This window comes from Salvia splendens, chromosome 11, assembly GCF_004379255.2.
Source record: "Salvia splendens isolate huo1 chromosome 11, SspV2, whole genome shotgun sequence".
Taxonomy (NCBI): domain Eukaryota; kingdom Viridiplantae; phylum Streptophyta; class Magnoliopsida; order Lamiales; family Lamiaceae; genus Salvia; species Salvia splendens.
In genome coordinates, this window is record NC_056042.1 from 12,436,144 (window position 1) to 12,461,251 (window position 25,108).

Here is a 25,108-nt window from a genome sequence, read left to right on the forward strand (position 1 = left end):
GGGTCTGGGCCTCAATATAGGCGGGCCACTTGAAAACTTTTATTCTCTCTTTATCTCTCTACCATTTTCCGTTTGCTACTTTATTCTTCATTACTTTACTCATTGGATACAATTTTTCTTATATTGCGTGTTGAAAAGAAATGCCCCCACTACCGTAAAACGGAGGGAGTATTATTTTTACAAAAATGGTGCAAAAAAACGGCTTTACGCTCTCTTCATCTCTATACCTTTTCATTTCTTATTTTATTCTTCCTTTATTTGACTCAGTTAACACAAGTTATCTTAAATCGCGTCCCGAAAAGAAACGTCTCCGTTACTGCGAAATGGAGGGAATATCATTTTTATAAAACGAGTGCAAAAGAGAAGCGACCCGACTACCTTAAGACGGAGGGAGTACTACAAATTACTAATTAAATTCTATTATGAAAAATACATTCTGTCTCGAAATCGTGACCACGAAATGTAATTTGTGATGGTTAATTTTTTTTGAAGTGAAAAATATGTCAAACAAGTCCTAATATAGAGATGCCTGGTTAACCATATATAGATCAAAATCGACGACGATTATCGATTCTATAAGTTTGGTTTCAAATCCAAAACCTTGGAACCGATAAGCTGCACATAACCATCGTTTATTGCCACAAACCAAAAAAAATTGGAAAAATATCGAGAAAAAAAAATCGTTGAAAACCAAAAAAAACAATCAGTAAAGACTAAAGACCAACTTAAATTTGCTGATTTTGAACTGAAACCAGAATCATATTCAAGGTTCGAAACTGCAACGATCAAACATGCTGTCTAAATCCTGATCAATTACAATTCCACTTCCTTTAGAATCATAACCACCTACTTTTTTCATCTCTTATATTCTACTTTTATTTTTATTTTTATTTTTATTTTCATTTAATGCATTCAAAACAATTTCTTAATTTCGATGTTCAAAAATTTTGCCCCAACCCCATATATATATATGCCATAAATTTGGTTTAATTCAATTTGTTTATTGGTTGTAGCAAATAACTGACTTAGTTGCATACAATAAAATCTTTATCAATAACCTGTTGTGGATATTTTAAATCTAGGTCTTACACCACCGCTAGAAGGGCATGGCACCCAACCATGTTCCTAAACGGCACCATGTACTAAGCCGATACATGCTTGCGCGGTTGCGCCATGCCCACCTTCGACCATGTTTGCTCTTCCAGCCAAAATAATTAACGGTAGCCAATTTTCATACACTTATGAAGATAGATCAGCCAGAAAAAATAATTAAACAAGAGGAGCGCTCGTGCAGCATCAGAAATTGAACTTAAGTCGAACACGAAACGCAATCTCCTCATAAGGTACTCAGATTATTTTCTAAACAACGACATCGATAACAACAGCAAATTGAGTGTTGGAAGGCCAGTGGAGAAGAACATAAAAAGGAGTGATTAGCAAGATCATCACCAATATGCTTCAAACATTAGGAGGTGGCCATATTTTCCCAAACAATTCTTCTACCCGCTTTGACTGGCTAGCATAACTATCCAGCCCCACAGTCAGAAGCTCGACTGCTGCAGGCCCCAGGGCAGAAGCAAAGCTATATTGGTCCCACGTCACAAGCTGAAATATTAACTCACGCGATAAGAAACAGACAAACTTATATCACTACTATATTTCATTTCTCAACTCTTCCCAAAATACGAAAGTTGCACAACGCAGTTATCTCAATGCCACAGTAACGGCACATCACTTGGTTCAAAATAAGTTACCAGTCTACATTGTTATTTAATGCAACACGATTAAATACATCATAAATTCATTTAATATTATGCCAACAATTTTTCATAAAACCTAAGGACCAAAGAGTTTTCCACCGTCATGTTAGTCCGGGTATTAATTGTGTTATCTGACATAGAAAATTATAAAGTGAAACAAGGAAAGCTAACCTCTTCGTCGCTGAAATTGTAGGAAGCAGCTGATTGTGGGGACAGTCGTCTCACAAAAGAATATTTCTCATCAGGAGGTGTAACGGACTCTTTTAGAGACTGCAATATCTTCAATGGTGATATAATATAATCAACTCTGTAAGAGAAATAAAAGAGAGAATTTTAGATAAGCACTCAGGATAGGGACTACATAACACACACACACACAAACACATGAGTAGTTACCCTAAAAGATTAAAAACATCCTGTTTGTTACGAACTGCTGCTGCCATTAATTTGGAATTATGCCCATACTTGTGAACGTAGTTATAGGCTTTTGTCACCTGAAGTGAGATATAAACATTATAAAATATATTAGCAAATTTTTGGTTCTACTTCTTTCTTTTAATACAAGACGAACAAGAGAGGGATGGGTGTGTGAGTGTGTGTGTGTGAGAGAGAGAGAGTTTTGTTTTCTATGGCATTTCAATTGGTCCTCTACCTTGTACAGAAAACAGAGAAGATGCCTCAGAGTTTGGACATTAGAATAAATTAGAAAGTTAGGGGTTGTCTGGCTGAGCTTATAAATAAAATCCTAAAGAATTTACAAGATTTAAAAATAAGCTTCAATAACTTTTTACTTTTTAAAGCTCCAAAATCTTTAATTTCATTAACTCCATCTTATTTTTCCATGATCTTGTTAGCAACAATCAAATTTACAAAATTTACCCTACTTCATTTTTCTGACGCATACACTTCCATTTCATTTGCCTATGATTCGCAATTGGCTCTCTCTCACTCTCTCATTATCCGAAATTGTGACAGCCTATAAGCTCTTGAGAAATTGCATTTTATAAGCTCTTCAAACATCTTATAAGATGTTGAAGTTCATGAAATGTCCAATATAAGCTTTAGCCAAAACCCCCCTCAATGAGACAAAAAAGAAGCTTTGATAGGACTGCATATTTTTTGTCATTTTTTAAATTCTTGTTAGGGCTCTAGGTATGAACAAGAAACAAGACACATGCAGCATGACTATTCACCTGAATGCATATAGTTGCTATTGACTTTGCCACAACAATGAAGCAAAGGGATGGATGATACAGTATTACTGTGTTAGTATTAAAGTAGATATAGAAAATATGGTTAAACTGACCAAAGCCAACCCAGGGTCTTCTCCTCTTCTAAGAGCAGCTTCTATTTCCAGATCACCAGTATGGTTACGTGCCCAGTCCTACTACCATGAATGACACTTCGTTATTGTGTCCTATTTATAGTAAAAGAATATCATTTTAGTATCTACTAACTATAGGAAGATATTACCCTAAGGCGGCCAACAAAAATTTGAATAACAGAAGAACCAGCTTGAGCAGCAGCTGCAGCTTGTACGAAGCTGTTCATACACAACCACAGTGCCAAAAATGTTATAGCAGCAATAAAAACTATTATTGCATACACAAACTTGACGAATATATCTACAGAAACAGGTTCAAACAAAAACTTAACTCAGGACGATTTTTGTTTTTGTTTTTACATCTTCATGTTATAAATCAAGAACACTCATCTAAAATCCATGAACATATAATTTGTATAATGTTGAAAAACCATAAGCCACAAAACTATTTTAGAAATTACCACTATGAATGAGAGAAATTGCATAAGATTGCATTAGAATTTAGAAAGAAAGAATAGCCGTATAATAATTATATAAGCTTTGAAGAACAAATCCCCCAATTATATGTCTGGACTTCTTGAGTTCTAATTAGTTGTTTCCAATAAAGAATAAGAGAGAAATAAATAATGATAAAAGAAAAAAAATAACTATCTGAACTGTTTGACGGTTAGAAAGGTGGAAATGTGAGGGAATCGATATCGATTTTTCATTCGGCCAAAGGTTATCCACATAACTGGCAAACTAAAGCTTCCACAGTTACTTCATAATAACCAGCATTTTGAAGTATTAAATAAATTATCAAGCTCAAGCATGGCACAGAAGGGAGATACAACATTCTGATTTCAAGAGAATTTTGAAGAGAAAATACTGGAACTGCAAGACAATTATCACTTAGAAGAAGCAAAAGGAATAAAGGCCACTGCTTGGCTCCAGCTAGTTTTCGTAAATTGTAACAAAATTGGAGGCATTCCTTTATATTTCAAATACTCCATAAGCTATCAAATACAAGTCACAGTGTACCTGTATACAAAAGTCATATGAGTCTGTATACCTTCCAACTCTAGCAACCTTGATGCTTCAATTCCCTACAAATAAAGAGGTCAAAGGTAAAGCAGCAAAATAAGTAAAAATATTGATTAAAAGTCCAATACTCCTTTGAGAAAGCAAATTAGACATTAATCTGCAATACTAACTTGCCAAGTTGAAGGAATTTTGAACAATAGACGCTCTGGAGAAACTCCAATCTCATTATACAGCTTCAAAAGGTCATGCACCTGGGAAGCCGATACAGTTTCACATTTGAGTTGATTGTCAGTGGAAGCCAGTGAAAAACTGACTAGATAAAGGCTGCCTGTATCCATCACACATTCATATATATACATATAACTCTATTCACATCATTTGACAGCTAAAGTACAATTCACTGCAATCAAATGAAATATAAATATAATAGCTGTCGAATGGCAGAAAAAAAGGAACCACCCTTTTAACATCTTGGTAACTAAATGTGGCCAAGGAGGTTGTTCGTGAATGATGTCTCTTAGTCAAGTAACTCTCAAGCATAAAAGTACATAATGGGAATAATATTTATCATATATATCCTAAACATAAGTATTGAGGAGATATTGAATCAGTCACTTTACCTATGCCAAAAACACTGCAGAAGCTAAAGCTGTAATTTGGAATATATCATGTAAAAATTTACCTTCCTAATAATACCATGTGTATCATATGCAAGACGAGCATCGACTTCAGTAGAAACACGACCAGGCACAAGCTTTGCAAGATCACCTCCGACATTTACCAAAGCCTAATCATTTACATATCAGAAGTTTGGATTCAGTATCAACTAGAAAATATTTGATTAAGTTTCCAAGTGTTACTAAACATACCTTGTCAAAGAAACAAGACATTCGATCATCAGAACTTTCAAAGGTGTTACACTCTGAAGCGGCCAATGCAGTATCAACAGCACTCTATAAAGCACAGTAAAAAAAGAATATCAATAAAATATGGTATATCTACTACCTTTGAAATCTATATACACTCTATAATCTTAGTAGGAAGACTTGAGGGTTTCAAAAGATATTATCAACATTATTCTGATTAATCTTTATTCTCTGGAAATAGTTTTCATTGGGATAGATTTGCTATTATATTCATTTGATATTTGAAGTAGCTTTTTATTATCATATTGACTTGGTCTTCACTATAAGATCTTTTACCAATTCCTTTTCTATTAACGGCCTCATCATTTTATTCTATTATCATCTTTGATAGCCATTTTGACTAGTAACAATTGAGGATATGCATGGGTGTGTGTATGGGGTAGAAAGGAGATGCACATGTTACATGTATTGTGTAATTTCTCCTCTCCTCTTATCTTCTTCTTTATCTTGTGCAGTTATCTTTTGATATTTCACTGTACCTAGTCGTAGGTGTTAATTTTAGATATTTTGGGAAATTATGCAACTAAATCCACGAATGCTTTCTGACACCAATGCTGTTTTAACACACCTCAGCAATTGTCCAATATAAAGAGGACTAAACATAAATGGAACACCATACAAACACCAATATTACGCACTATAAATTACCAAAAAAAAAATATTTATCTTCCAGAAGATACATGACCCCTTTATATCAAGATTGCTACAAACCCAATCATGGAAAACTTAACAGAAAATACAAAGATAATCTCCGATTACCTTGAATTTAGTGTCGGGAAGGCTACAAATACCCAAGAGCAGAGAGGAGCTGACAGTGGCAGCAGTTGGAGGAAACCTATAAATATGACAATGTCACACAATCAACAAACCAAGATTATACATTTTCCTAAAAAAGAAGTAAAATAAAACAAAATGATCAACAAACTCAATAGGAAAGCCGTTAATTGATACTAATACTAAACGCAACCTCTCAAAATCATCGAAAACAACAGTGTCAGGAACGATCTCACTGTAACCCGTCACCACATCCAGTTCAGTGCTTAAACCTAGCATCATTTTCATAAAAATAAATAAATAACAAATAAAATAACGGAACGCCCAAATCTGACACTACGTGCATCAAAATCAGCCAAAAAATCAGATCACAACGCATGAATTTACCAGCGTCAAGAGACGAAGAGGAGCTAGCCGAAGCACGAACTGAAGAAAATATTTTCTGATGCTTGAATCCGGAGTTTGGCTTCGCGGATTGAACTCTGAACCTTAAAAATCTTCTCCTCTGCTACAATCAACACAAGCATATTAGAGATCAGAGAAAAAAAACCACAAATTAGGCTGTATGAATGCAAAAGACGCAGTGAAGATGCCTGCTGGAAAGAGGGCACGACAGAGGAGGAGAGCGGAGAATGCAATGTAGCTGACATTTTTCAATTGCAAAAATGATCCAAGATCACTGAGAAAGGAAGTGAGTGTCAATTTTATAATGAGAGAGAAAAGGTGGATTTATGATTGATCAGATTTTGGCTTCGTCACACTGCAATCACTAAGGGATCGTTTGTTTTATTGAAAATGCTGAAATGTGATTTCTTCGATTTGGTCGATGGATATTGGATAGGAACGGTTGATGCATGTTTTGAACGATTTAAAATGTTTATTTAATCTTTTTTGGGGTTGTTTTAATTATCTAGTGCATATGTTGTTATTAATAACTATTCTCCTAAGTGCATGTTTTGAACGATTTAAGATGTTTATTTAATCTTTTTTGGGGTTGTTTTAATTATCTAGTGCATATGTTGTTATTATTAACTATTCTCCTAAGTTTCACGATAGTAGAGTCATTTTTCTATTTTAGAACATTTCATGATAGTTCGGTTATTTTTTCGTTTAGCAAAAAATGAGAATTGAGATGCATTGTCAGCCACTCATTTTTATTAAATGAGTGGTCAGAATTTGCCACATGGAAATATTTTTAGATTAATTAATTATGAAAAGGCATAATGGTAATTTCATGGTACATTTTATTCATGTCAACTACACACATATAATGTCAACTACATATACAATTCATGTCAACTACACACATATAATGCCAACTATAAGTTGTTGACATTTGATGTGCAGGATATTGACGATAATACATCCGAGTTGACATAATCTACTTGCAGTTGACATTTCGAAAATGTTGTGGATTAGTGGCTGAAAATGCATCTCAATTAAGCTAAAAAATCTTCACTTAACAGGACCCTTATTATCTATTTATTTAATATATTACTATGCATCTTTTTGCTAATCTTTATGCCGAAAAAAATGACTCTATTGACACGGCATAGATGGAGTTCTACAAAAGAAAATGAAGTTTACAAATTGTAAAAACTTCCTTATACACAATATTAACAATAGTTTTTTTAATACTTAATGTGTGATATGATATGTAATATTTTAAATCGTTATGTTTTTGTTAACCTTTCTATCTATTTAATTTCACTCTTTCTATTCCATAAAAATAGACTAAAATTCCTTTTTTGTCAATCCTATAAAAATAGTTCATATTCATTTATGAAAACTTTTTCTCTTCTCTTTTACTTTATTATTTAAGGATCCCACCATCCACTATATTATTTCAACAACTTCTTCTCTAATACAAAAGAAGTTGATATGAATTATATATATAGATGATAAAAAAATATATATAATACAAAAGATATAATATTTGGAAGTGATAAATATTTAGAAGTTCTATATGATCTAGAGATTATAACACAACTAACATAAATTATTTGCTAAAGATTTGATTTTTATTTGCGAAAGATTTAATTTTTAATGAATCGAGAAGTAACAAAAAGAGAAAATAAGCTCCGTCTACTGAGAATCAAACTTGAGTCCCTAAATTAATTCAACCTGCACTCATCCGATGTGTCACAACCACCACATTGCTATCTTTATATTAATATATGCTTAAGGAGTCAATGATTGGGGTACAGTTGTATCCCCTTGCTCTATATTGGCTCCGCCACTGTTATTTTATGTTTTTCAGCATTCAAAACCAACCCATATCGTATCTCCAGATAGTAAAAAAAGTTTAGTCTTAGATATCCAATCTGTGATAGTGTTCCCTGTGTTCGATATCCCTGTGCTTACCCTTAGCTACACTATTCCTTAGTTGTAGTGCTAAAAAATAATGCATCACCTATCATGTTGTATAATTACATTTTTAACATTTCTTAAAGTATATATATAGAACTATAATATACCCTCCCCGTCTTTGAAAAGTATAAACATCTGGTTCGTCACGAATTTTCAATGTATAGCTGGTAAAGTAAGAGATAGAGGTAAATGATACTCCCTCTGCCCCGCAATAAGAGTCACATTTCACTTTTTACCATAAAAAATAAGTAGGTCTCACATTCTTCTAACTCACTTCACTCACATATTATAAAACCAATATAAAAAAGTGGACCTCATATTCAACTAACTTTTCCAGCCCACTATTATTTAGTTTTCTTAAAACCTGTGCCCACAACAAGAGTGACTCATATTGTGGGACAGAGGGAGTATAAAGGATATTGTAAGTAGTTGATAAAGCTCATTTCATGCATAGGTTTTTGATGATTTTACATACTTTTTGGGAGATAATACACGAATTTTGAGTTTAAGTGTGCATGAATTGCTGCTGGATCAGTTAGATGGTGCTAACTTGACCAAGCAGATGGAAATGAAGCAAATTGGAGCAAAAATGCAGAAAAGTTGCCCAAGTAGTCTAGGGAAATATCATGGAGTGCATGCATTGCAAAATTGTACGGAAAGAGAGGGAGAATCAGAAGACCCTTTTTACTACATGAGCATAAATGTCTAATCAGAAGAGATGTTTCCCTAGGGATTGAAGTTGAAGTCCGCATAACCCGCCAACCCGAATTGGCTACTTGTATTGGCCGATTTTGTGTTCGGATTGTGAGATTACAACCATAATCACTTATATAGTGATTCGGGTAGACTTGTGGATTTCGAGTTGGATTGACAACGCTGGTCTCAAGATAGTTGAGTCATTTTCATTTTCGGCAAATGTATTCTCACTCATCTTTATTCTTTTTTACTCTATTATTTTATTTTAACCTTTAACATACTCCTTTCGTCTAACTCTAAGTGACATATTTTTCTTTTTGGAATGTCTCATTCTAAATGACACATTTTAAATATAGACAAACCACTATCTCTACTTTTTCTTCTATCTTATTTTATTCTCTCTTACTCACATAACAAAGCTACATAAAATTTCGTGCTGAATTAGAAACAATCCACTTAAAGTAAGATGGAAGAAATATTAATTAATATTAAGTTTTATGTCTAAAAGAAATGCTTCAAATATTTGGAACGAATGGATTATATTTGGAAAGAAATGTATTAATACTACCTATCTAGGAACTTTGCATGGACTCTACTATCAGTTTCGAGTAGCATTATCATTTGGTTTGAATGTTCCAAACTATTGAATGTTCCAAACTATATATGTGAATCGTTCTATGGTATAGATCTATCGTTTCATGCAAAATGTTTTGGGCATTGGAATTCAACCTTGGAAGTTGGATCCCTCCTCTACTCTCTATAATATAAATATTTATCTTTTCTAACGTAGATGTGACGTGGCGATCAGATTATCCAATGGCAATGGGATTGAGGTGTAAAAATTAGAAGTCAACCACATTGTTTAATATGTTCATCTAATAAAGTTTGAAAACCGTTTACGTGACCATTTCCATCAATTTTACTAGTTTGCTGATAATCACTTTCTTTCTTCCCACGTCAACTCTAGCCGCCATTTTATTATATTATATTATATTCATATTTTTTTAGTTGTACGGTTTAAGTTTATTCGTGAGTCGATATATCTATTCATAGGGAGTTGGAGTTTAACAATCATTTTTCAGTTGTACGTTTAAGTATATTTCCATCAATTAATATTGATTAAATTATATTCCCTCCTTCCAAACTCAAAGAACAACATTTTTTAGCACGCGAATTAAAAATACAGTAATATATACTTGTTAAATAGAGAGAACAGAGTAGGAAAGGAAAAAAAAGAAAAAGAAAATAAAATAAAAAAGTATTACTGTATTTATTTTTGTTAAAGAGAAAATGCATCACTTATCATAAGACATCGTTGAGGGAGTATTATAGTATTTCCGTTTGAACTTTGAACTAGTGTAGAAAAATAAAATACAAAAGTAAAATACCATGGAATCCATTATCCAGTCAATGCCAATCCACACGTTGGATTAGCCTGGATTGATTTATAATGGCTGACATGCTATTTTTTTGTCTCTTCTTCACTTATAAAACCATGTTCTAAACTTTTTGCCTCAATAACTTGGCAAACAAGGAAAAAGGAGGAGAAAATGAAGCTAGTTTGGTCTCCGGAAACAGCATCCAAGGCTTATATTGATACCGTAAAATCGATTAGCACGATGCAGTGTGAGGTTTCCCATGAATCGAGCCTGGCGGAACTCATTTCCGCCATGGCGGCCGGATGGAACGCGAAAGTAGTCGTGGAGACATGGTCGCGGGGAGGCGTTGTTGAGACGAGCATTGGCCTCGCCGTGGCGACTCATCACAGCGGGGGCAGGCATATTTGTGTAGTCCCTGATAAGGAGTCGATGGCGGAGTACAAAGACGCCATGGTTCAGTCGGGACGCGTGGCTGATGAGGTTATAGTTGAGGGGGCAATGGAGGGATTGGAAGGGATTGATTTTCTAGTTGTTGATTGCAGGAGGGATGAGTTTGCGAGGATGATTAGGGCTGCTAAATTTGGAGAGAGGGGAGCTGTTTTGATATGCAAGAACGCTACCTCCGACCTCAGCTGGCGGGGTGTGCTCCGGAGGGAGTCGAGGGTCATGCGGTCGGTGTTTCTGCCGATCGGGGACGGTGTCGGCATCGCTCATGTGGGTGGGACCTCAGCCGGAACAAAGCGTCGAAGTAGGTGGATCAAAGGTATCGATCAGAAATCAGGGGAGGAAGTTATCTTTCGGAATTTATGATTTGTATGCATAAAATGTTATTATGGGATTTAAATGGACGATTGTTTGATTCTTTTCGCATGTAGATGGATGGAAACTTATATAATGCAGATAAAAACAGCTTACTCCGATTAATTTTTATGAAGTTTATCGATGTAGCTTTTTCTTCCCAAAACAATAGATCCTAGTAAAAAATTTAACTTCTTTCTTACAAAATGAGTGAGTTATTATGGTCCAGAGCCTTTGTCCTAGCCGCAAGAAGCTTAGACATTATTCACTGAGGCACCAAGTTCGATCCCTCTTACCAACATTAGTGGGAACTGAATTTCCTCCAAAAAACCCTTAGGTGTCCGGAATATTAAGCCGCATGCGGTGGAATCAGTCACTATTAAAAGTTTACCCAACTATGGCCTCAGGTTCGAGTCCTCCGTGGCGCAGTCTTTTATTATGACCAACCTCAAACAAAACAGCCAAAATCAAAGAATTTGTTCCTAACTCACATACATGGTAGAGCAATCTTCCTTTTCAATGTCAATTCATGAACTATTTTAAAATGATGGCGACAGCAGTTGATTGTTTTGCCCAGCTTAAGTAGAAAAGCAACAGAAATATCATGAAAGGAACATGTCATATTTCACTAAGCTTTGGGTTTTAGGATCAGTAACCAACTGCGCTTTCCTGTTTCCTCTTCACAGCAGTTTCTTTTGTAATTGGGCTTTCTCCTTCTATACTCGTTTTTGCTCTGCAAGAGTGGACCTACGAGGCAAGAAACGGAACGTCGACTCATATCTTCGACTCAATTTTTTTGTTTATTACAAGCTTCGGCTCAATATTCATACAAAACAAGGTGATGGAAGTGCTCAGCAAAGAAATAAGCCAAATGAAATGAGGGGAAAAAAGAAGAAAAAGGCAAAATGAAGTCGGAAGAAATCAAACTGACCCAAAAATTTCCACAAAAAAAATCTGCTAGTGTTAAAAACTGAAACAAACAATATCATCTGTCTTTCATCTACCAGAGAGAGAGAGAGAGCTTCTATTCGAAGAGATGAGTTTCTTACAACTCAGCAATCTTTTTTAGAGTCTCTTTTGAAGGAGGTACTGGGGCATATGAAGCAGCATCAATGATTGCCTGTCTCATTCATGTACAAATGATCAGTGATACCATAAACAATTTCGCTCATAAAACATTTAACACCAGATACTAACTCCAGCCTTCCGTAGCCAAAGAACTAAAACAGAGTGATTTCTTTAATCCAGACGTACCTGTAATTTCTTCTTTTGGTAACTGAATACCTGTAGTTTTGCAATGGCATCTTCAGCGTTGCTCCTACAACAAAAAATAAGACATTAACTTCTCTAGCATAAATTGAAATAGATATCGCATGATAAAGTAGTCACAGATATTAACTTTTGAGCTTTACTCTTCTTTGAAGATATTACAATCTCCCCATCTTTGTTGATCCGGTGCTTCTCCTGCCAACGACATCAGAAATTAGGAAACAACGATACCATGGCCAAAAAAGACTTAACTAACATTAATATATGGAGATTTCCATCACAAGAAATTTTAAGAATCCATGCTACAAAGTCTCATGTACAGGCTTCAAATCTATGATTAATAATAATTTGGAATTTTGGATACATACCCCTGAGCAATGTTATCAAATAGCGGCAATGTTGTCAAAGCAGTATAGCGGTTCATGGCGGTTCGCCCGAAAAATGCCACAGGGATATAGCGTATCGGTATGGCGGGATATAGCGGTCATTAATTAAATATATAAAATAATATTTATATATTCATATATAATTCAAAAAATTAGAAAATAATAAAAATATAACATTAAAAACTCTAAAAACATGTAATAAAGCATAAAATAGAAAACAATTATATAAAAGTCTAGCAATTAAAGTCTTTAGTTCAAGTGTTCAACAAAACATAAAACCATGATAAGCTCAATAGACATCAATCATCAAGCTCAACATAGTCTTCTAGCTCATCATCATCACTATCATCGGCATCCATTTCATCTTCATCCTCCATTGCTTCATCCTCTTGATCTCCACTTACACTATCCTCAAATTCTTCCTCTTCCGATTCTTCATCTACAAGCGCAAGCCTTTTCCTTTTCCTTTTCCCTTTTCTAGGTATGATAGGTTCTTTTTTCTTAGAAATTCTAAGACAACTTGAACTAGATGTAGAAGATTCTTTCCTCTTCTTTGACCTAGTATATGTCCTAGGCTCTCCAACACCCGAAGCCTTATACACCATGTTCCAATCAAGTGTATCATCGTCATCATGAACCAAATGATTACCACCATCAATATCATCATCATCATCCAACTCCCCAACTAGCCACTCATTGCACTCATCAATATCATCGAGAATAATAGGATCAAATTCATCTGTTGCTGGAAGGTGCTCGGCTGCTGTAGGTGGCGGCGGCGGCGGCGCGAGGGTGGCGGTGGCGCGGGGGTGGCGGCGTCAAGTGGCTGGGTGGTGGCTGAGTCACTGAGTGGGGATGATTGTGAATAGGAGGGGCTGTAGGGTGCAGATTGTGAATAAGAGGGGCTGTATGGCTGGGCGGTGGCTGAGTCATTGAGTGGGGCTGGAGGGTGCTGGCGGGTGCTGGCTAGGCTGCAACAGGCGGCGACGGGGCGGTGGTGGCGGCGCCACGACGGTGGGTGGCAGATTGTGGAAGGACTGAAGGAGTAGAGATGAAAAGCGGCAGATTGGGGTTGTGGAATTAGGGTTTAGAATTATTGGGGTTAGAATTATTGGGGTGGGCTGATTGGGCTTATGCAAAATTAAATTAAAAAATAAAAAGCCCAATAAAAGTCAAAATTAGCACCAAAAAGTCAAAATTGGGCTAAAATACCGCTATTGCGGGATATGGTAGCGCTATGGCGCCACGACCGCCACGGGTATGGCGGCCGCCACAGAAAAATGCTACGTATCGGTGTGGCGATAGCGTTTTCATTAAAAACTGATATGCTATAGCGCAATATCCCCGCTATAGCCGCTATTTGACAACATTGAATAGCGGATATGGCAGCGCCATGGCGCTATGGCATCGCGTTCGGTGGTGGAAACGCCATAGCACCATGTCGCTGTCATAGCACCGCCATATCCGACATTTGACAACATTGTGTGTGTACTGCATTTAGGAATAGGGCATTATGCAAGAAACATGGTTGTTAGAGTGGTATATTATGCTTTATTAATTGTTTAAAGTGTTTTAGATGTTATATTTTTAATATTTTTAAATTTTTGAATTATATATAAATATATAAGTATTATTTTATTTATTTAATTTTTTACTGCCATATCCTCCATACTAATACGCCATATCCCTGTGGCGGTTTTTAGGCAAACCGCCGTAAGCCGCCATAAGAGATTGATAACATTGCCCCTGAGATACATGAGATGAACTTGACTCTAACTCTAAGCCTAAAACAAATACCCCCTCCGCCCAAGGAAGATGATCCCTTCATTGGGCGCCATGGGATTTTATGCAACTTTATTTTGTGTGTCAAGTGGAGAGAATAAAGTAAGCGATAAATGTATTTCTATTTTTAGTAATGGGTCATCTTAGTTGGAACAAACCAAAAAGGAAAGTGGGTCATCTTGAGTGAGACGGAGGGAGTACATACCTTCTAGTACTAGTTGACTTTCAAAAAAGAAATTATTGCTACTACAAGTTTAACATTTTACTAAATTTATTTACTGAGTCTTAAATATTTATTTACTAGTATATTGGAACCATTAACAATTAAAATGAAACCTAAAACTGAAACCTAGAAAATAATTCGAAATCTATACTAATCTAAAGTGACAGTTCGGTGGAAAGTCAAATTTACCCTTTTTGGCGGGAAAAAATTAAAGTATGTGAAAGGGCACTTTTGGTAAATCCAATTGGCTAAATGTTGTTTAAATATTACAAATAGTACGCTACTTCCAAGACTACATAGAGCTACGTGCATTTTTACAAATCTATGAAGTTCATAGAAAGACACAGCTATACAAGGAAGAAAACATGGGGCAAGAAAAAAGAAAGAAAACATACAAACTCATAAATAAAATCACAATATTTGAATTATAATCAAATCTACCAAGAAAAAAAAGAGAGGAAGGAGAATAAGAGAAATGCCACCGCCGGTGGCGCCGCAGGTTAGGCGGCTGTGCAGACCCACCAAAATCCTCCGGAGCACACTACAACGACGCTGGCTGGCCAGGTTCTTGCATGCGGTGAAGCAGGACGGAGGAATTGGCGAGGCAGAGCGGTGGAGCGGCGAGGAATAGCGGAAGTAGCGGCGGCGAGAAAGGCTGGTGGGCGTGGTGGCTAGGAAAGGCTAATCCCGCCGATTGAGAGAAAGAGAGAGGGGGGAGAGGCGGCTTTTTTAATCACGTAGGGTTTATAGGGAGTATTAGTTTATGTACATATTATTAGTTTATGTAGGAAAACATTTGTTGGATTTATAGTTTGTTGGATTTAATTGTTTGAAAACATTTAACTCAAAAAACACCCCAGCTTACTTTATGTAGGAATATATTATTTGGACCTTTTTAAGAAGAGTTCTAAATTGGGTATTACGATTAAAAAATTATGTATTAAAAAATAGTAAGTGGGATTTAATTTGACCATTGGATTTTAATAATACAGTAGTATGTAATTTTTAAAATACGTAGATTCTTTTCTAATAGTAATTAAATTTTTATATTATTAATTTTCTTTTATTTATGTTCAATTGAAATTGTGCTTGAGAGTTCAATTTGCCTTCTATTTTAATTAAAATTAAAATAATACTATTTATTATTGCAATGTCTCTTCTCCGAATTAATTCATAAGCTAAACGACAACATAAATATGTAATCATTTCAATCGTCCAATATTTACTCGATTAAAATTTTTAGTATATTTTAACTAGTCCTAAATTTAATATGTTCTAATTAGTTTCATAATTAAATAATCTATACTAATCTAAAGTGCAAGTTTGATGAAAAGTCTTTAATGCCTTTTTTGGAGGGAAAATGGAAAGATGAAGTGTCTTCTATTCAAAAATAATTTTTTAAGGCAAAAATAATTTTTTAAGGCAAAAACAATTGGACAAATAATAACCCAATAAAATGCTAAATTCTTGAAGAAGCGTTAAAACACATTTAAATAGTGCACTACCATTAAATTTTTTTTATAGTTAAGTTATTAAATTTATAAATTAATTAGCCTTATATTTGAGTTAAATTGGAATTGTGCTAGAGAGTTTAGTTTGCCTTCCATTTATTTAGGTTAAAATTGAGATTTAATCATTTATTGCAATACTTTTTCTCCGAACTAATTCACAAGCTAAACGACAACACATATATATAAAGCTTACAATTTCCATCCTATATTTACTCAATTAAAGTTTTTAGTTCTTATATTTTAATTCGCCTCTAATTAAACCATACTACTAAGTTTATAGATTAAACTAAGGAATGAGATGACATTATAAATATTTAAAATTAAATCTAACTTAATATAACTTCTTAATATAAAGAGTAGTGTAAATTCTCACATTATTCAAAACAAAACAAGATGCATAAAATATTATCGTTATTTTAAGTGATAGTAGTAGTAATTTACTTTTTATACGTATATGTGGCGGGAAGTAAGAAATTTATTCTTTCCAATATAAAAAATTCATTTAGTCTTTGGCAATGTATATCAAGTTATGATATGGTCTGAAATTAAAAGAAAGAAATAAACAGTCAACTAAAATGTGATTATTGGACAATACAAATTTTCCAACTTGACTTCTCAAAGTTTTAAATTTATATGATTTAAATTATTCATATATTTAATGTAGATATGTTTAATATTCCATATATTTTTTTCAAATTATTTTTTTATAAATTAAGCTATTTAATTTATATATTAATTTACCTTTTATTTGGATTAATGACTTGCATAGCACTTTCAATAAACATCTTTACTCACACAAATTTTCTTTATTTGTATATCTTATTCTAATTAATTCATACTCTTTGATCATTACCCACACATCTTATTTGTGTCATTAATTTTATTGTTCTTACTTCACTTAGATTATAAATTAAAATTGCATAAATGTTTCATTCACTGGGGAGTAGTAAATTCTTCATTTTGAGTGAGACAAGATAAGTATATTTCTGTTTTTTTAAATCTCCATATTGCTTTCAATTCTTATTTTCTATATATTTATTATATTTTATATTCATTATTTGAAACTCTTATGTCCCGTGCATAGCTCGGGTGTTAATACTAGTTATACTAAACTTATTTGGTTGGTTTGTCTAGTCCTCATGAAGCTAGGCGAATGATGGAGTGAAGACCCATTAGTTGAGACTTGAGAGGGCATGACGCCCCAATTTTAACAGTCAAGCTGTAAGCAAAAGTTTATTGGCTTCTACAAGGTGAGCTAGAGACAAAGAAGCGTAAAACACCTGTCCATCAAATAAGGATAAGGAATCACAAAATCCATGGTTGAAAGCAGCAGACTTAGTTAGTGGTATAAATTATCATCACAGAGCACGTCTAAACAGTTTGGCACTAAGATAATTGCACATACACAAAGGCACCATCTATTTGAACTTTACCACACTAAGGAGAGTTGCAAGAAATAAAGAATTAACTCAAGAAAACTCAAAGTAAAATCACAAGGAAAAGGGGAAAGCAAAGTCATAACGCACCATTTGCATGATCCTTTCTCTCACTTTTTCATCCAACCATTGTGCAGTTTTCACATTGAACCGCATGTCCACCTTTGTGTTTACCGCTGATGTAGAAATGTAATTAGTGCATATAAGTACCTGACTAGGCATGGATAAAACTGAGGTAACACACCTTTGTTGAAACCTTGCCCTCCCCCACCACTGTTAGCATAGCTTATTTTAACATGGTCTGCAAGGAAAATTGAAAATTATCTAACCTCATTATAGCCATTCAGCACTATAAACAAAAAACATCAATTGCATAGGTGTCCTAGCTAAAAGTTTAAGAATTCAGAAAATTTATAAGGAAAGGACAATTAGAGTGGTCAGGGACAAACATGTAAAACATTTCAAGACACCCTCAGTATTCCAAAATAAAAAAAAAGTAGAAGGGAAAAAGAGGTATACTCACAAAATAAGATACAAAAACTGATAGAACATATACTTCCTAGTTCCTATCCATGTTTATCAATTTCGAGGAAAGCAGCCACCGGATTAGCTTGTTTTTCTTTCCTTAAGTTTTACTATTATAGAGTTCCTTTAGTTGATTGAAGCCCAATGGCTCTTGCATGTGCCAGCTATGGTAGTATTTATTAGAAAGGCAGGAGAGATTGTGCCTGAGGACCTTGTTTAAGGTTGTTCTATTCCATTTAACCAATCTTTTTATTCAAGAACTTGTGCTTAACTTCGAATGAAACATCCAAGTGAGAGCCATTCTGTAGGATAATTGTTTTGCATGGTCAATCATCACCATGCTATAGAGATCAATAGTACTTATAACATATCATCAACAGATAAACATACATAGACTATCTGAAATAGCAAAAATAATTCATTTATAAATACGAGATAGTGCAATATAAATAGTAGGTTTAAGAAAACAAAATTCCATATTCCAAATGTCAACAATGCATAGTAGGACACTTCAGAGATTTTTAACTCAAAAGGTCCAGTGTCCAGATAAAATTTGAAACACAAGTGACATCAATAATACAGATCAGAATTTTTGTGCCTGGGGCATAGTAGGATATACCCATTGGATCATTGTGTAATACTGATCAGCTACGTTATATCCACTGGTAAAAAAATTATCTAACATCACTGAGAGGCTCTGTCAGGGTTTAGGTGGTACACTATAATTCTATAAATGAATGAAAAATGAAGACATAAAAACTATGATCAATACAATAGCATATAGCCAGGGGCGTATCCAGGATTTTATTGTAAGAGGGGCAAAATGATATATATAGGAAAAAATTTTATATTTGAGCAGGGGCAATAAGTGCAATTTTTAACTTATATTTAAAATTTTATAACAAATTTATAAAGTCAACCAGAATTGAGGAGGGGCATTTGCCCCACCACCTAATAGGCTAGATTCGCCCATGCATATAGCTCTACTGATCAGTAACCTGTAGATGATATTTCAATTGATAACTTATTGTACTTAATAAGAAAAAGTAATAACAACATTGGTGTCAATGTAGGAAGTTGCTGAGAAACTGGAACAAGCATTGACCATTACTGAGTAATTACTCTGTCACAGGGAAACAACTTTGACATTGAGCATAAGAACAGAACACTAGGTAAGGGACATTGATATATGCTTTGAATGATTCTATGGTTTCTGAAGGCTACATATGGGAAATTTATCCCAGGGACATATGCTAAGAAGCACACTATGGCTCAACTAAGTCTTATTGGCTTCATTCAAACAATGCTTTCTGTTGAATCAAAACCATAATGAGGATTATTATAAGTCATATTTAGATTAGGAAAATGAATTGTTTAACACGATATAAAGTGCAAAATCAATGGGATCTATTATAAAAACAAACTCCTATGAGCCATGAGCCTAATTGTGCACCAAAGATCCTTACACAGTCATATTTTTGCGACTAGTCTTAGCTTGCTTTCCTCATTACTGAACCAATAATATCATTCCGTGCAATGTAATGACTATTAGTAGTAATCTACTTGTAATTTTTTTATAAGCATTACATTTAACTTCCAACTACTACAGATGCAACTTCAAATCAATAGCAATATCACCGCTACAATTCATTAACATCGAACACCAACTATAACAAAATTATTAAACCTCAGATAGCTGATCTTTGAAGCGTTAATTGATCAACAACCATATATTCATAAAAAAATTGGTTCGAATTCATAAATAAATCCCTAACCAAAACGAAAAATGTTTCTCACTGAAACTCAATAAATAACAACACGGGATAAAAATTACCGAGCGTTACTCTAGGGATAGGCTCGACGCCTCCAGAAGGCTTGTAACGCTCCTCCGCCTGATACATGAGCCGCTGAACCTCCACAAGGCGCGGTAAAGATTTGCCGGATTTGGTGGAGGCGCGACGCTGCGCGCCACCGCAATCCAGTGGCGTCAACGTCGTGCGAAGGAGGCGAACTGATGGAGCCAATATTGCCTTGCCATCTCTCGCTCTAAGCAATGCAGCCATTACCAAGTCACGAATTTCAGTTGTCGAGAATACGGAAAGTGAACTTCTATTCTAGCAGAGAAATGCAATTGGAATTTGAGGGCAGTACTTGGCCCAATAATACAATTAGGGCCTGGTTTGCCTAGAAACTATACAAAATTTACAAGTACTATTCCTCCGTTCCATTTTAAAAATCTCATTTGAGTTCTATCATGAGTTTTAAGAAATATAAAAAATAATAATAGAACGTGGATCTTACTTTTATATCTATCTATACATATATAAAAGGGGAGTTTTGGGGGTATTTATGGAAATTTCATTTTAAATTAAAATTATAATCTAATTGAAATTACTTTTTGTTATTTGTGCATAACCGGCTGGTGTATGTCAATCATTGTAAAATTTCCTTTATGTGTATTTAATAAAATTATACCCCATTTTATGTGAGATGACACTACATATTCCGTAATAATATTTTAATTTCATTTAATCATTGTAAACGTTTTTTCTAGCAATCAATGGAATGAATGAGTTCTTGGAAAGAGCATATTATAAGAGAATTGTGAAACATTTATTTCGATATGATAATGGGATAACTAAAAGTCACAAGAATAACAAAAGCTATCAGATTTTGTTTAAATGTGAATGTATTCAATTGCACTGGCTATTTGGTGTTCGCCTTGCTCTTGTGATTGTGTTTCCAACACCACCTTCACGTCTTTGTCAATTGACAATTGGAGAGTTTCTATTCACCTTGTACATGCAGTGGATGTGTATGGAATTAGATTGTTGTGGCTGGTCAAAAGTTATTGCTTGATGTAGAATTTAGTTTATGTTCCTTTTGTTTTGCATCATTAATGTAGATGGCGTAGGAATGAGCTGATGAAAGTCCACAAACAAAAGAGGAAAGGCGAGCATGCTCCAAAAGTATGAACCAGGTAAGGTACTTCTTATATATGAATTGAAGATTATAACCAGAAATTGGATTTGGAAATTGAACTAAGCATAAACCCAAAGAGTCATTACTCTTACACCAACACCATTAAATAACATGCAAATTGCACGCCTAAATCGAATTGTATAGAGTTAAAAAGTAGTACTAATAGTTTAGTACCATATCACAGTGAGACTGTTTCATTTCAGGTTCAGAGGGTTTGAACTCCGGGAGGCCGAGGTTCGTTTTAGGTATGGCTGCAGTCTTGCGGATAATTGATTTTTGATGCTGTAATTGTTGGGTGAGAAGAGCGATGGAGGTAAACGTCGGAGCAGTGACGCAAGTGGTATGTTGAAACGTTGGGTAGAAGGAAGAAGAAAAGCTCTGAAACTGAAAAGAAGTCGAAGAAGATAAAGAGACTCCAGAGGCATGGAGGAAGAAGAAACTCAAAGGCGCCGCTCGTATTTTAGGCCTTGAATTTATTATTCGTTCTATGAGTTAAAGGTGACTGAAATTCAAGGGCATGGACTGAATATGTTGGGCTTGATATTTAGCTAATGTAATTGGTTAGATTGTAGTAACAATTAATTTGTAAGAATGCGTTTTACATTTTATTATTATAGTATGTACTGAATTCCAATGTTTAAATATGTTTTAATTTATGCTTACATTTTATTGTAGTATGTTTAATGGATCATATTTTCATTTTCAAGCTATGTAATTTTTATCGAATATACATTATATTTGATATATAAATAAATTACAAGAAAGGTTTTCGAATTGAATGGGGAAAATGAAATGAATTCTTTTTTGAAGATGAATTAAAAATATTTGAGAAAATAAAATTAATCTATGATATAGTTTTGGTGTTTGTGGGGTATGAATTATTGTAGGTATTGCAACACTCAAAATGGAGTAAAATAACGTGACATAATTATTTAGTGGGATTTGAGATGGGGTATACCGTTTATGGTATGGGATGTGAACAGCCTTAGTATAAATGAATGAAATCCCGGTTAATAATATTATACAATTATGGATTATTATTGTCAATATACTCATGTTGTTGCATATGAGTCTATTCCATTGTATCAAAAGTTTTAAATATTAGATAATAATGTTGTGTAATATTTAATGCACAACAATGATGACAATAATTAATTTTTTTTAATCCAATCAAATATATGAAATATAATTTAAACCTAAATTATTTTATAAATTTCAATATTTACAATGATATGCATATAGATTTTTATGAGTTATATAAAAGTGGAGTTCAGGAATGTCATCATGGTTTTTTTAATTAAAATTGCTCTTTCTTGATATAAGCATATAAACAGATTGAGTGAATTGCACCAAATACCCCTAACATTTCCACTTGTTACACTAGTGACCCCTAACAAAAAAATAGCACCAGAACAAAAAATACAATCACAAACGAGATTTTTTCGGACGATAACACCCTCATGCCCTTAAAGGGCATTCTTGTCAAATTACCCAAATATGCTGACGCCGCCTTGAATTGAACCTGCAACATCCCTATTTGACTGACAACGGATAGGACTTAAAGTGTCTCCCTAAACCTGTCAACCCTTCGCCTCCTATGTTGTCAACTAAATTGATTAAATGTTGGTCAAAACAGCTACTCCTAATCCTAATATTATTATTATTATTATTATTATTATTATTATTATTATTATTATTATTATTATTATTATTATTATTATTATTATTATTATTATTATTATTATTATTATTATTATTATTATCAATATTGGAAGAAATGGCTCAAGAATTTTGGTAGAATATTTTTTGCACAACAATGATCATGAATCTTGAATAATAAACTAAATAAATTTCGTATTCCATTGACTATGAAACTACTTAAATTCATATTTAATTTTAATAACAAAAAATAGCACTACTATCTTTCAAATCTTAATTGAAAAGGTTAAAGAGTAAATTTGTGAATGAATACCAATGCAAAAATAAAAATAACACCTTGAGCTTTATATTCTGTCAATTAGTTTATTCTAATTATAACCGGTTTCTTATTCTCTCATCTCTATTCTTCTTCTATTTTTGTAAATCATTACAATTTATTTTAATATAATAAATTATAATTAATACTCCCTCCATCTCATAATAGATGTCACACTTTCCTTTTTAGTTTATCCCATAAAAGATGTCACATTTTCTTTTTAAAAAAAAAGCCCCCTCTCACATTAATATAAATATATTATTTTCTCTCTCAACCTAACACATAAAACAACATCTCCTAAAATCTCATGTCATTCCCCAAGTATGTCATCTATTATGCGACGAAGGGAGTACTTTATTTGAAAGACTATGAGTTTTTTTAAAAAAATTATACCCTTTTAAAATTTATCAAACTTAATAACCATTTTTATCTAGTAATTTAAATTTTTAAAATGTCTTGTCAATTAATCTTTTAATTTAGGAAAAAAAAATCTTATCATGTTGGTTACGTTGGGTTCTTTACGTTCATTCCACTCAAAAAGATTAAAAATTAAACTTCAATAAACTGAAAATTAAGTGTAAAAATGTAAAACATCAATTTATTATGATAAAAGTAAAACGGATAGAATAATGAAGTGATGTGAAATGCTGAGTTAAAATTGACACGTCCAGTTTCACACACAAACACGCGGAAATTTAATTACTATAAAAAATAGGTGGAAAGGATCAGACAATAAGTGTGCAGGTTTCAAAAAGATCAGACAAAAATGCCCTTCAAGCCATTTGGGCATTTTCATCTGAAAAATGGCTAAAAATACATGGTTTGTGATTGTATGTTTTGTTAGACCCTTTGATGCTATTTCTTTTTGTTATGGGTCATTGGTGCAACAAGTGGAAAAGTTATGGGTATTTGGTGCAGTTCACTCAAACAGATTCACAACAAATATTCAGGTAAAAAACCTCTACTATCAATAAGGATTATCAAGTAGGCCGACCTAGTGTAAGATATCGAATACAGATATAAAACCTCCAAAATAAAATAAGTGATCAACAAAGTAAATTTGAACTGGGGTGGAGGGAGAATTTTATTCATATTTGGCTCATTTGATGGTCATGATGAGTATATTTTAAAGTCAAGGGTTTAGGATTTAGGTTTTAAGGTTTGGTTTTAGTGTATATGGTCACTATATTGCAATGAAATGAAGCTCGGAGAGTTTTGATGATATTTACATGAATGCCATTTGAATAATAAATTTATTTATTATTTAAAATTAATTTTTATAAATAGTTTATGATTTGAAACGCAAAAAAAAATAAGACATTTATTATTGATATAATTTGTAACATATGACATTAAACTTGATATTCAATGTCATGTTAATAAAAAAGTTATTTATTAATTAAAATAGTTTTTTATTAATAATCCATGATTTAAATTGGTGGAGTATATTTGCTCTAAGCATTTTGCTTTCCACGTTCCAAAAACCACCGTATGTGACCTTTAATTAGCATTTATTCACTAAGCATTTCACCTACAAATATTAAAATAGTCTTTTGTTTATGAATTGTGGAACATTAACTTTTAGTTTTTATCTTTAAATACATGTTCTTTCATTGTTATTCATATTTACATTTTTTTGACATTGTTGGGGTCCGAGGAAATTACAGGAAGAATATCAACATGAGCCTCCCGGACCTTATCGACGCGGAAGACATATCGATGCAGATGGTGATCGACTATTTCATGTATGTGGCAGCAATGGAGCCATAGATCTAAGGGTTTTTTTGTGTTATTTTATGTGATTTCACCATTAGGGTAATCATATTCGAGCTGTCTATATTTGCTCGGTTAGTTGGTTGATGAGTATCTATATTTAGTGCATTGCAGTAGAGGCATTACAAATTTAAGATTTGAATATGTATCTTTTTATGGAGTTTCTCGATAAAAAATAAGGTACAAAGATGATGGA

At 33.7% G+C, this 25,108-nt stretch overlaps 3 protein-coding genes across 3 annotated transcripts; 1 reads left to right on the forward strand and 2 right to left on the reverse strand.

Moving 5' to 3' along the window:
• Positions 1-1,211: 1,211 nt before the first annotated feature.
• Positions 1,212-6,603, reverse strand: LOC121754160 (transaldolase-like). The gene is made up of 13 exons (XM_042149508.1): positions 6,401-6,603; positions 6,195-6,312; positions 6,001-6,079; positions 5,793-5,868; positions 4,977-5,060; positions 4,790-4,894; positions 4,278-4,358; positions 4,105-4,169; positions 3,234-3,303; positions 3,067-3,144; positions 2,157-2,254; positions 1,932-2,067; positions 1,212-1,605 (listed from the first exon to the last, which is right to left on the reverse strand). The coding sequence occupies exons 1-13, from the start codon at positions 6,455-6,457 to the stop codon at positions 1,459-1,461; spliced, it is 1,194 nt and encodes a 397-aa protein (XP_042005442.1). The 5' UTR covers positions 6,458-6,603; the 3' UTR covers positions 1,212-1,458.
• A 3,820-nt stretch (positions 6,604-10,423) lies between these two features.
• Positions 10,424-11,107, forward strand: LOC121755214. The gene has a single exon (XM_042150496.1). It carries the CDS (start codon positions 10,424-10,426, stop codon positions 11,060-11,062), a length of 639 nt encoding a protein of 212 aa, XP_042006430.1. The 3' UTR covers positions 11,063-11,107.
• Positions 11,108-11,517: 410 nt separating this feature from the next.
• Positions 11,518-20,342, reverse strand: LOC121756141 (peptidyl-tRNA hydrolase ICT1, mitochondrial-like). The gene is made up of 7 exons (XM_042151602.1): positions 20,017-20,342; positions 17,902-17,958; positions 17,748-17,833; positions 12,450-12,514; positions 12,305-12,368; positions 12,100-12,170; positions 11,518-11,797 (listed from the first exon to the last, which is right to left on the reverse strand). The coding sequence occupies exons 1-7, from the start codon at positions 20,243-20,245 to the stop codon at positions 11,767-11,769; spliced, it is 603 nt and encodes a 200-aa protein (XP_042007536.1). The 5' UTR covers positions 20,246-20,342; the 3' UTR covers positions 11,518-11,766.
• Positions 20,343-25,108: the final 4,766 nt, after the last annotated feature.

What these genes read in the sequence shown, in the direction of transcription:
- LOC121755214 (XM_042150496.1), top strand. Translation starts at nt 10,424, where the DNA reads ATGAAGCTAGTTTGGTCTCCGGAAACAGCATCCAAGGCTTATATTGAT.
- LOC121754160 (XM_042149508.1), bottom strand. Translation starts at nt 6,457, where the DNA reads ATGTCAGCTACATTGCATTCTCCGCTCTCCTCCTCTGTCGTGCCCTCT. An exon ending in TCGTGCCCTCTTTCCAGCAG is followed by an intron (nt 6,313 to 6,400) that starts GCATCTTCACTG and finishes TGATTGTAGCAG; the next exon opens with AGGAGAAGATTTTTAAGGTT. An exon ending in AAATTCCTTCAACTTGGCAA is followed by an intron (nt 4,170 to 4,277) that starts GTTAGTATTGCA and finishes CTTTATTTGTAG; the next exon opens with GGAATTGAAGCATCAAGGTT.
- LOC121756141 (XM_042151602.1), bottom strand. Translation starts at nt 20,245, where the DNA reads ATGGCTGCATTGCTTAGAGCGAGAGATGGCAAGGCAATATTGGCTCCA. An exon ending in TATCCCTAGAGTAACGCTCG is followed by an intron (nt 17,959 to 20,016) that starts GTAATTTTTATC and finishes TTTTCCTTGCAG; the next exon opens with ACCATGTTAAAATAAGCTAT. An exon ending in ACCAAAAGAAGAAATTACAG is followed by an intron (nt 12,171 to 12,304) that starts GTACGTCTGGAT and finishes TGAATGAGACAG; the next exon opens with GCAATCATTGATGCTGCTTC.